Source organism: Marmota monax, unplaced genomic scaffold, assembly GCF_021218885.2.
Source record: "Marmota monax isolate L192 unplaced genomic scaffold, Marmota_monax_Labrador192_F-V1.1 WCK01_AAM20220418_F8-fsc00398, whole genome shotgun sequence".
NCBI lineage: Eukaryota > Metazoa > Chordata > Mammalia > Rodentia > Sciuridae > Marmota > Marmota monax.
Window position 1 is genome coordinate 586,490 of NW_026695073.1, and position 12,520 is coordinate 599,009.

The 12,520-nt window shown below is 38.8% G+C and overlaps 1 protein-coding gene across 4 annotated transcripts in view; it reads left to right on the forward strand.

Moving 5' to 3' along the window:
* Window positions 1-12,520, forward strand: part of Rasgef1b (RasGEF domain family member 1B) — a 560,746-nt gene that overhangs the window by 530,678 nt on the left and 17,548 nt on the right. For all 4 annotated transcript variants that reach the window (XM_058573842.1, XM_058573843.1, XM_058573844.1 and 1 more), the window contains 3 exons: window positions 5,772-5,954; window positions 7,680-7,802; window positions 8,167-8,304. In XM_058573842.1, coding sequence (XP_058429825.1) covers window positions 5,772-5,954; window positions 7,680-7,802; window positions 8,167-8,304 — 444 coding nt within the window. The remainder of the gene's footprint in view (window positions 1-5,771; window positions 5,955-7,679; window positions 7,803-8,166; window positions 8,305-12,520) is intronic.

The following is a 12,520-nucleotide window of genomic DNA, read 5'->3' on the forward strand; positions in this document are numbered from 1 at the left end:
AGCCGCTAATTCAAACACAGTCTGCTGTTCAGAAAAAGGCAGCTTTTCATCTGGTGCTTTAGTTGGTTTGAAACCATTAGGCATGCCTTTCAAATCCATTCATCCCGTAAATCACCCAGAGCCTGCTTCCTTGCTGCTGGATCAATGTCGGGCTGAACTTTTTCAGGGTCCTTAGAAGAACATGATCTATCTTTGTGGCCAAATTAGCAGCCTCTGTAAGATGTCTTGTCTGTCAACCAACTTTTCAGCTTACCAAATTAATGCTAAGAGAGAATATTCATCTTCTCTACCTAGGTCAGGTATAACTTTCCTATTGGAACTTGCCTCTTGGAAAGTTTTCCAGCATAATCTTTAATATGCACACTAATTTTTGTGGCTCTGAAGCTTTCTTTGAGCTCAGATTATTGTTTTAAAATCCCAAACTGGCTTCCTACTGTCTAGCTGTATCTCCTTCTACCTCAAAATGCTGCCTGAATTTAGGGGAGAAAAGAAAGCTTATTTCTTTTCATTCTTTTATTATTTTAACTCCATTTGTTTGATATAACCTGAAAAAAAAAGTATTTCATGATTTCTAAGGAGCTGATCTTGAATGTACTGGGCAAGGTAACTTTCAGATTCACCATGTTCTCCTGCTTTGAGGTAGAGAAATGATATCCAGGTTCTTTCCAAATTAGCACATAGGCCTCTTAATCTGGGATCAGAGAATTCCCTTAAAGTATATTATTGGTATATTTCTGCTGGGATAGTAGGGAAGCAGTTTGTGATTTCCTTAAAAAGTTAAGAACCACTGGCTGTATAGAATATATAATGAAGGGTGGGGAATGGCTTACAAATGAAACTTTGTGAGCCTGGCTCTCAAAGTCTCCATTCTGTGTTAATGATGGGGATTTGAATAGTCAGTAGGTTTTTCATGTGCCTCATGCAAATCTCTTTTTCCAAGGGAATTTACTCCTTTGAAGTTTGATTTAACAGTAAATTAAGCTAGTGTTCTTGCTGCTTTGTCACATTCTAATTTTGGAAAATAGTGTTTCCTAAACAAAGTTTTTGATTAGCAGGTCCCTATTGAGAGGTACTTTGAGCTGGGCAAACTTTGTGCTAAAGAAGACTGATGAATAGTGGAGAGGCTGGTTTTGACATTATGTTGGAAAGTATAGAGAGAAGTAAATTAAGAGCTTATGGACCCTAGAGACAGAAAATATTAGTTGTGAGAGCTGAAAGTAGTACATTGCTGCAGATAAAGAAGGCAGCAGAACTATACTGAGATTTAAAAAAAAAAAAAAATGAATGGAAGCTAAAGGTTAAGAGCAACCTCGAACTATCCCTTCTTCCCCTAGAGAAATCATTAGCAAGTGATTTCTGGAATTAATAGAGCCCAGGGATAAATACTTTTCTGGGTTCTCATATCTACTTTGGAGATGAGATTCATTTTCTTAATAAAAACTAAGCCAGTATTTAGTTGGCTCTCACTTTTCAATTCTAAAACTTAAAGCAGGTAAAACTAAAGGCCTGTCCATCAAATCTAAGTAATACTGACAAACAATAGCTCCTGGTGTGGGTAATCAGAAGGAAGATACTTAAGAGAAAACACGCTACTATGTTTATCTTAATAGGTTAAAATTAAGTTTCACAAACAGCACTTTCTGTACCATTCTGCTGAGTTTATCCATTACACAGGCAGTTAATCCTTCATAAAACAGACTGGCCACTTGTTTGAGATTATCCAGGAATGAGTGATGCATACAGTGACCTATGGTATTCTCATAGTCATTTGTCTCATTAAATTTTTGTTGCTGGAGATCCATAAAGTAAATACAAGCAAATATTATGAACTTCATTGGATCAAAGGTGCTGTTTATTGTAAGATGCTCTGTTATTTCATATATTGTTGGAAAAAAATGTCAAACATGTTTTCTTATAATTTGACTGTTTACATGCATCCCAGTTTTAAAGATAACAAAAGTGGCTTTTAAAGTACATGTTAGAGTCTCTGAAGGCTGTTTCTAGATGGAACTATGCTTTGATTGCCAAAGTCAGTAGCTTCAGTACTTCTGTTGACAGTGTGACTTTTTAATAAGAGTAATTAATGGTATTAATATGTCTTTGGAACAAGGGTTTATGTAGAACATGTAAAACATAAATTATTCTAATAGCCTACAATTTGAGACAGACTAGCAGGCTTTTCGTTTTATGGTTAAGCATTAGAAGTTCAAAGACTATTTAGAGTAGAACATGAGTGGTGTCATAAATTTTATACCTGGAATCTGAAGATCCAGGTTTGGAACCCTGCCCTTTCTGTGCCTTCATATGTAACCCAAGCAAATTTTCCTGGGTTTCAGCTTCTTATGCAGCCAAGAAAGGATGAGGAAATGTGCCACGTGAGGAGGGTGCAGAATCCAGAAAGGCATTTGGAGTCAGTAAACACACAAACAGGAGTCATGAAATTCTCAGAGCCTACTACCCTGTGGGTCTCCAGAGTAACCTGTTAAGGGGAACTGAGAGACGTGAAGGCCTATGAAATGTAGGGACCTTTTCCAACACAGGAGATTCCATAGTTAAGAAGAATGTGAGACCAACTAACCAAGAAGAGCTCAAGGAATTGAAAAGATGCTGTCTTGAATATATGGCAAAGTAGATAAAATTGCCCATGGTATGTAAATAAGAGGCTACCTTTTCCTGAGTGACTTTCATCTCAGTAGGTGATTGTTGCTGTGAGCAATTTCAACAGTCAGAGTGGCACCTGGGAAAAGAAACCAGCTGATTAGCCATGACATATCTTTGAGCTTACTTCGAAACTGGAAAACATATTATGACACACTCTCTTCTCACAATTGGTTTGTAAGTGTAATAAGTGATAACCGCAAACTTTTTACCTTGATTAGGCTCCCATTGCTATTTACAGTGTTTTCTTTTGGTACCTCATTGGAGGGAGTTTTTAAGTGATGATGTTTTGTCCCTCCTCAAGGAAATCCTGTGAGAGATACATTTCCAAAGATAAATACAGAAGCCTTTTGCCATGACTCGAATAATAATGTTCTAAGAAGTTTGGTATAAAGAAAACAGGCAGTTGGGTGTGTGTTTGTTTTAATCATTTATATTTTGGAAGGGGTGAGTAAAACTGAAAATATCTGATAGAAAACATACCTGGAGATCAGGCATAAATAACTTTCTGAAGATTTTACAGCTATTGAGTGCCAAAGTTAGGATTTTATTAAATCTGAATTCTGTCCAGATCTGAGGCCTTATCCAATCTAGAGGAATAAATAATTAAGAAGTATAAATGCTTGGTAGATTTTGGTGCTGATTCTTTGAAAGGGAACTCTGAGTGAACTGTGGCTGTCTTGTGGGTCTGTGCTTACTACTGAAAATCCCAAGACAGCAGGGGTGCAAGACAGGGGAGTTCCACTCTGCTCACTTTGTGCTAGACCATGTGGCTGCATCATGTTAGCCTGGTCATTCCAGTTCACCTTCCTGGGTCTCTCAGTTTGCACATTTTTAGAGGAAAAAAGCTTGGACCTGACGACGATGACACATTGGCTTTGGCTGCATCCATGACAATTTGGCAGTTATTGCCAATCACGGGATACATATTCCCTGTGGAGTTATAGTCTCCAAATCTTGCTCATCCTCAGACCCCCTAGGGAACTACTTGTAACTGATTGCAGTTGGAAAGTGAAATGAAATCTATTTTCTATAGCCTGGGTCAGATGACTTCTATGGCCTCTTTGAATGTTCTTTGAATTTATCAATTTCTGGTTTTCTGGAGTTCTCAAGTCCTGGCAGTCATCTCTGCAAAGCACTTTATTAGAATGGTGCAACAACAACTAAGGGAAGCTATCAGGGAAAATTCATGGTTCCTGGCAGAAAAAAAAAAAAATCCAACTTCAAGGGAATTTTACTTCTCATCCGGTATAGGAAGAAAAGTGTGGTTATAACCATGGAAAGCTATTTTTTTTTTTAAGCCACAGGCAACCAAATCCAGACAGGATTCCCTCAAGGTTATAGAAGTAACTTTAAGGCATGGCTCTTTTCTCAGGTTCAGGCCTCCCAGTTTGAGGACATTCTCAGTTTCTCAGGACAAGGGTGGAATGATTTTTTTCTTCCAGCCAAGGATGACCCATTTGCAATGCGTATGTTACACATGAATGATACTCATGAAAACTGGCAATTTAAAGAGGGAACAAGTATACTCTATCCATTGCCTTTTACACTCTTAATGTTGAGTTAAATAAGTAAATAAAATGTTAGTGTTGAGTTAGGAAGTTTTACCAACCAAGGGGATTTGTGTTAACATTGCATTCCATTGTCCCTGATCCTTTGGCTATGATGACCATGTCTACCTACCTAAGTTAAGAGCTTGGCAGCCATGACCCTGGTATAGTGACAAATCCCCCCAGGGTGGCTCTCAGGAATCACTTTCTTCCCATTTGTAGCTTTTTTTTTTTTTTTTTCATAGATCCCTTTAAATTCTTCCTTAGTGCTGATTCATGGATGGGATAGAATGCAGGAGGAAGCTTTTTTCTATTTATTTTTCTTGATGTTCCTTTTCCTAGATGTTGTTGCCACCTGCCAGGTTGGCTTTAGAGTGGATATTTGTGCCTGGCCCCCTCCTGCCCAGGCACGTGCACACATTGTGATGCTCTGTGTCCTCCATTAACTGTGGCTTGAACAGATGCTAGTGGAGTGATGGATGTGACTTCTCAGACCAAGCCCCATACCCCACCCCCATTTGGATGCAAATATCTTTTAGCATCTTGAAAAGAAGGATTAGCCCAGGTTGTGTCCTGCCTCAGCCTCCACACACCCTGTCCCTGTCGGTCCAAGGCCTGGAGTTTGGCTTCCCCTCATTGTTTGCTTTCTGAAACCCCCAGTTCGGCAGCTCTTGAATGCCTCCATTGTGCAGAGCAGCCGCCAGAAACCCCAGTCTGTTGTCAGGGCCAAGCGCTGTGTCCCTAGGAATCCAAGTAATAACTTAATAGCCTCTGGCCTCTATGGAGCGCCCTCTGACAAGGGCTTTGTGAGTTACAAGGCCCACAGATGGAAAGGAGCAATTTATCTCAAGGACTGTCACAGTCCTCCTTGTTCCCAAATCAGGTGCCTCCTCAGCCTGTATGTTTACTGAGAACTGAGACTTTATATACACCTCCCACCCTGAGAATTTGACACAAAGGGGTGAAAATCAACAGCATCTAATCTTCTCAGAAACACGGGAGTCAGCATTCAGCTCTTGGTACAGGGAGACACAAACAACACACACCCTGTGCACTTTGATCCTAAGCCTCTTGTGCACATTAGTTTTTTCAGCTTCAGTGTTGGTGTCATCCCCGTATGTCCAGTGCTAGTCAGCTGTCTCTCAAGCACTGTGTGAGTCTTCCCAGCCAAATTTCAAGGCCTACACATTTCTACCTTAGGAAAATACCCTGATGGGATAAAGCAATCCAAGCTGTTTCCCTGCCCCTCTTCAGCACCAAATGTGAAGGAGTGATATCTAAGTATGACAGCCAGAGTCTTGGATTTAAGTCCAGGTTGGATCCTTTGGTGTATTCATTTTATGGCATTTGATTGATTGACTTGGTACTCAAAAGTTTGCATATTTGTGGTACTAAAACAGCAGCTTGGTTCTTGGTAGGTTCTGATACTGTGTCAGAACCTAAATTATTTTTTTTTTAATTTGTTGTCCTCATTACTATTAAAGCTTAATGTCTATTAAAGCTTTTTATTTCTCGATATTGTGTGTTACTGAAACCATGTTTTCTTCTTTTTATTCCTTTTAGGAAAGCATGCCTCAGACTCCTCCCTTTTCAGCAATGTTTGACAGCAGTGGTTACAACCGAAACCTCTATCAGTCTGCAGAAGACAGCTGTGGAGGGTTGTATTACCATGACAACAACCTCCTCTCTGGGTCTCTGGAAGCACTTATCCAGCACTTAGTACCTAATGTGGATTACTATCCAGATGTAAGTATTCATGTTCCTCTGAAACCTATCCTTGGTATTGAGCAGAAATTATAATATGTAGGGACCATATATACTATACAATTATATATTGGTTACTAAGGATTTTTCTCATAAGAAATTGCATATTGATTATTGAATGCTTTCAGATCAAATCGAGGCTGAGTGTGGATCAGATTTTGGTGTAGTCTCCATTTCAGTTTCTTTTCAGATGAGGTACTACATTATAGGCAGCCTGATATGAATTACATTGTAGGCACCTGAATGAAGTATCTATAATGTTTTGATTCATGCATGCACCTTGGTCCGTAAATAAAAAATGCCAGCGAACATTAGATGCTCCCAGCATTTGATATTTAATGCCTTTTTTATGTCTAATACCATCACTATCTGAGAAAAGTAGGAAAGTATTTGGAAGAGAGAAGATGATATATACTCAAGATGCAATGATTTATCAGTTGGACATCAGATAGCATTTTTGCTTTTGTTTTACCTTAATAACCTACACTTGTATAGATGGTACATTTCAGTAAAGGGAATTCATTACATATTATCTCAATCTTTGCAGTAATTCCAAAAGAGTGAAGGGGGGAAAATTGAAATTCACAGTATTGAGGATTTGCTCCAGCAACAGTAGTCAAATGTAGGTTTTTCTTTCTGGGGCAAGTGATTCCCCACCCCCCTCTTTTGTACAACAGCTATCTCTATAAAACTGATTTGAGTAGGACAATGAAATTTACTCAGCAGCTAGTTATTGATGGAGATTTCACGAAAATAGCTAGAGACCACATTCATTAGTTTTTATAAATACAATGAATATCATTGATGTGCAAAGAATTGTTTGTGCATGCCACTGTAATTCATCATGATGTTTCTTACTGAGTTATCTCTCTGTGTGTGAATTGTTACATAGCATTTTCAGATATGTTACCACACAGGGAAAACTTGTAATCAAAAGTAAAAGGAATCCCTTGTTCAGCCCTGCAAGCATTTATGAGCTACTAAAGGTACCTAAGGGGGGAAAAACCCATGGAATTTCTCTTTTCACTGGGAGTCTGAAACTCTTATAACAAATAAGCACCACTTCATTACTGGCTTCTTGGGAGACAATGTGATTAAAGAAAAGTATATAGTGTAATATTGTGCTTTATCAAATTGCTTAGCCCTTGAGCAAGTAAATAGGTTTCCTAAAAGCCTGCCTTCAAATGTTCTGACACAAATGCTTCAGTGTACCACACTATACACTCTGGAGAATTCTTGAGCTGAATGTGGTAGAGGAGGTGGGTTTTTTTATTTTGTTTTGTTTTTTGTTTTATTTTGGTTTCAATTGAGTTACCATAATACTTGGACACAGAACCATATTTTGTATGGGTGGTATATTTAAGTTAGATTTCTCTCTGGGCTGAATTTCATTCTTTACTAGAGTGAATTATATGACTTGATATCCCAGCTCCCTGAGGATAAATGTGAAAATGTTCTCTGAATAATTTCAGGAGCCAAACTTATCCTGTACTTCTGTTATTTTTAGTATGGTTTGAGGGAAAAGACACATCCGGAGGTAACAGAAAAATCCATCTTCTACTGTCTTACTGTCTGACTCCGAAAGGCATTACTCTCTGTAGCACATTGACTTTGATCAAGAGAACTTCATGAAATAAGGTGTATAATGTATAAGAAAGATATTAATTTCAGAAAGTATGTAACGATGACTTTTTTCTCTTGCCACAGAGGACATACATATTTACCTTCCTACTCAGTTCTCGGTTATTTATGCATCCTTATGAGCTAATGGCCAAAGTCTGCCACTTATGTGTTGAGCACCAGAGGCTAAGTGACCCTGATGGTGATAAGGTAATGAAACATTTTGAACTTCATATTTTTTTTCCTTAGGCATGATAACTCTATGGCTAAGATTTTGTGAAGTTGGTTACCTCAAGTAACCCCAGCTTATCCCCAAGATGAAGAGCATGAGTGATATCATGGCTATGCTTAGGAATTGGGATTGGTTGAAAGGATACCACAAATCTAATACCATGGTGGGTCCCTGGATATTGCCATAAGTTAGTTGCACTTGGCAGGGACATTGTGGGATGGGGGAGTTAGAAATGCTTCTTCAACCCCAAAGATTTTTGCACTAACCTGACCCTGGTATTATTTATTTGATGTAGTTTATGATGAAAGATATCACTGAACTATATTTGCTTTTTCTCCCTAGAACCAGATGAGAAAAATTGCACCTAAAATTCTTCAGCTCTTGACAGAATGGACGGAAACATTTCCTTATGATTTTCGAGATGAAAGAATGATGAGAAACTTAAAAGATCTGGCTCACAGAATAGCCAGTGGTGAGGAGGTTAGTAACATGAATTTAGCACATAGCTGGGTGGGAGATGGTGCTTCAGAATCTCAATGCTTCCTTTTGTTTCTACCTTTGGGCAGATCCTCTACATGGTGTGTTATTGTCCTTCTTGGTATATCAGGGGGGATGATTATTCTATCCCACTTCAAAGGGATGTAATCTAGAGTTTTATGATTAATTGGGGATATGTTCATGTGACTTCATGCCCAGGTCTCGTGTTTTAAGTGTGTTTTGATTTCACTTTACTTATGTCTCTCTTCCTTCTGAAAAGTTTTGACAGAGCTAGCAAGATAATAAATAGCATACTAATAAGCACTAATAGATTTAAATAGCATATTAGTATAACAGTTGTTAAGTAATATTAATAAATCATAAATAGAAATAGACAATCTGGACCAGGGAAGGGAGAAAACAAATATGCCACTGTTGAGAGCCAGTAGGATTGGAAAGGACTGTTATGGGTTGTGTTTAAGTTCCAGATAAAAGGGAAATGCAGCTCGTTATATAATTTTCATTTTCAGGGAAGAAAAAAAAGTACTAATTCCTCAATGCTTTAGAAGAAAAATTTAGAAACCTAGGGCTGGGGATAAAGCTCAGTGGTAGAGCACTTGCTTAGATTGTATGACACCCTGGCTTCCATCCCCAATACCACCAAAATAAATAAATAAATACACAAAAACTTTGCAATAAGGATTTTTGTACAGGGGTCTTAGAATGAGATATTCTTTATATAACTCTTTATAATGATTACTCCTTGATAAAACTAAGACCAGAGATTGGCACCTAAGTTACCAAAGGTAATTCTTTGGGAGAGGAAGACAGAGAAAATAATCCAAGTCTTCTGATGCTAGAGGTCGACTTAAGGCTAGGACCTGGAATAGGTGGAGATTGAAAGTAAATCTCTTAGATAATCTTCCATAAATTCTACTTCCCTCAATTGAGCCTTTGATAAGAGCTGACTAGTTGTGACAAATTTAGTGTTATCCTTTTTGAAGCAGGCCTGGAGGGCTGGTATTCAGTGTTGAGGCTTGTCGAGCAAGGATGTCTTTGTAGTGTCTGTTGTTGCTGGAAACTTTCTGGAAACAAGTTGCTTCAGCAAGATACAACCTTTCACATAGAAGAATGTGGCTGAAACTTTCAGCAATGGCAGTGATGTCTTGTTTCATTCATCTGAAAATACATTCACTTCACACATAAACTTCATGCAGGACTCATTCTTTAAGTGGTGTTATAAAGATAACATTAACAAGACGCTGATCTGTTCTAATCCTTATGATGAGGTTTTCATGCCATTTCCCTAATGCAAAAAAAAAGAAGTCAAACTAAAATTCTATCAGTTTAGCACTTGAAAAACTGGAACTTGGCTTTCCTGCATTAGGTTCTACTTTATGAGATGATATTGAAGTCGGGTGCTCACAATAGCTTTCTGCAAGGCTGAATGGGTCATTTCCTGAGTCATTTCACAAAGTTATGACTATTGTAATCATTTTGCCAGTTTGCCTGTCTCAGCTTCTGCCAGGTTTGTATTGATAGGTCCCTTACTCACAGAGGCAAACATTAAGCCTCATGGAGCAGTTTATAGTAAGTCTTATGTTAGAGGGGTTAGCCCTTGGATAGCTTGGCAAGGTCAGTGCAGGCTCAGTGACCTTGGTTTATGACAGTCTGCTCAAAAGATTGGTGGCATCACAGGGCTTTTTCTTTCATGAAGGCTGAGCCCTCGATCAGTTAGTTCTACATTACAGGTGAGTGTGTGTAGCTACTTTGTATGACAGTCAGCTTATCTGCCTTCTCTGTATTGCTTTTTTAAAACATGAAAATTATAACTTAGTTTTTCCTTAAAGAATCATCTTAAAAACCTTTTTTATTTTTAAGATTAAATGTTAGTGATTTGAAAATGCTAAGTGGATGGCTTTTAGTCCTTCTTGTCATGAGTGTCAGAGAGGGAGATCATTTCTATCTGTAATCAAATGCAACCTAGTCTCTATTTTAGAACAAGATTGAGCCATTCAAAAGTTGGGTAGAGCATGCTTCATAACACCAAGAAAAGGGCCAGTCAGACTTCTGACCCACCTTCTTGTCAGCACTCTTGTTTTAATAATACATTCTTAATAAACATTGGGAAATTCAGCAGGATTTGAGCATGTAAAGAGGAGATGGGAAAATAAGCCAAGTCTAACTGAGGAGCCGACTGACCTAGGGGTTGAGTGGAGAGATGTGCCCACCTTGTCAGGTTGGTGGGTGTCTCAGGAACCTGCTGCTTCTTTGGTTGTTTTTATCCAATATTCAGAAATCAGGTCTACACTTGGCAGCTGGTTGATCTGAGTGTGCTTTGGCAAATCCCCTAAATTCCTTGCTCCTTTCTCATCTCCATAAATCATGCAGTTAACTGCCCTGTGTTAATGTCCCTTCCAGCTCCCAAATTGTGTGATGGATGCTCTTTCCCCAGCTCTTTGCTTGGCAGTCCTTTATCTGTCATATCTTTAAGTGTCTCTCCTCAGATAGACTTCCTCTTGTCACTCTTAGCCCACTCCCATTCCTGGTTGTCACCAGCTCTCCCTTCAGAGTACCTCATAGCATTCTGTGACTTGTAATGACTTTCTGTTTGCTCTCACTGGGTTCCATGCCGTACCCTCGTTGTTCACCATGGCATTTAATAGACTCTCAGTGTTTGAGTGAATGAATGAATGAACAGGCAAATCAGTTACCACAATAGGAAAACATTATTTCCCTCCTGTGGCAGGAGTGTGGGCTTCAGTTGCAACTTGTTGCTTCTTGCCTCTGACTTCAGGGATTTCTTTGGCAGTCAGTGAAGCCAGGTGTGCCCTATATATAATTTAGGCAGGTTTTCGTGTATCTGCTAGGACAGTTCCACATAATTTGGCTTAATATGTTTCTCCCCTGGGGATTTGCCCTAAATGAAGTGGTTTATTAGGACTTGCCTGCAAGAAACATGAAATGGAACTAATGATTGAATTACATGACAAATGACTGTAGTGGCTAGAATGCAATTTTCTCTTCCTTAAGGGGCTGGTCTTTATAATAAGAACTTCTATCTTTATTTGCCAGGTAATTACTGTCGCTGGCATTTGAAGTTATAAAAAAGAATAAGTACATATTTAGCAATGCATGACTCAGTGAGGAAGCATGCTTAATAACACAAAGCTTGATTTCTCAAATGGAATCAAATGGAAGCAGGAAACTTAAAAGAGGTCACACACATCTTCTGTGTTCTCTTCTTTTTCTCTCTTATGTACACATGCAGGCACACACACAGGCACACACAGACCCACAGTGTTACTTGAATATCTTTCTCCTATACCCTGCTGTGTACATTCCCCCTATATGTGTTGGTATATATATATGTCTTTTGCTCATTCTGGTAATCTGAATATATAATTCCTCTCCCCCCTGCCACCAAAAAAAAAAAAAAAAAACCTAAAATATTAATGCAGAATCAAAATCTTTCACCAGATGTACTAGTAGAGCATGGGTTCTCACCCATTGCTGTGTGTCAGAATCACCTGAGGAGCATTTACATCATGCTCCCCAGACTGTACCTCAAATCAATCAATCAGAATCTCTGGAGGTGGACCCAAGCTGTGGGCTCTCCCCCTCAGCTGTTTCTTGTGCTTCATTGTTTCTCAGCTGATATCCTCAGGTGGTGACCTGAAGCAAAGGCGGTCATTTCTGATTCAAGTGTTTTCCATGGGGATCCCAGAAAGGGAAGTAGGATAGGTGCATGATGTAGAAATTAGAATTCCCATGGAATATCTTTTGAGATGCAAATAACGGATGCTATTTTAAAATGAGGGTTTCTTTTGTGGGTGTGGTCTTCTGAGAGAAAAGTTCTTTCTTAGATATCTTGAACCTGTGTTATCCAAGAAATCTCACTGTGGGAAAATTTTTTTTAAATAAATCAAGTCATATAGGAATGCATTCTGATTGTTAAAAAGACAACACAATTTACAAAAAGCACTCAAAAGTTTCACCAATCCTACTTCTACAACTGGTGTCAGTTTTGTGTGTATGTATTCATGCACAGATACACACATCCATAGAAGCAGCATGTATAGTTCATGTGTGCATGTGTGTGTGTTGGCCTCATGTTTGCCACCCTGCTTTTCCACTCAGTGATGTGTCCTGGGGACCTTTCCATGTCAGTGCAGATATCTGTGTCCTCTCTCATCTGCTCCACAGTAGTCAAAAAATT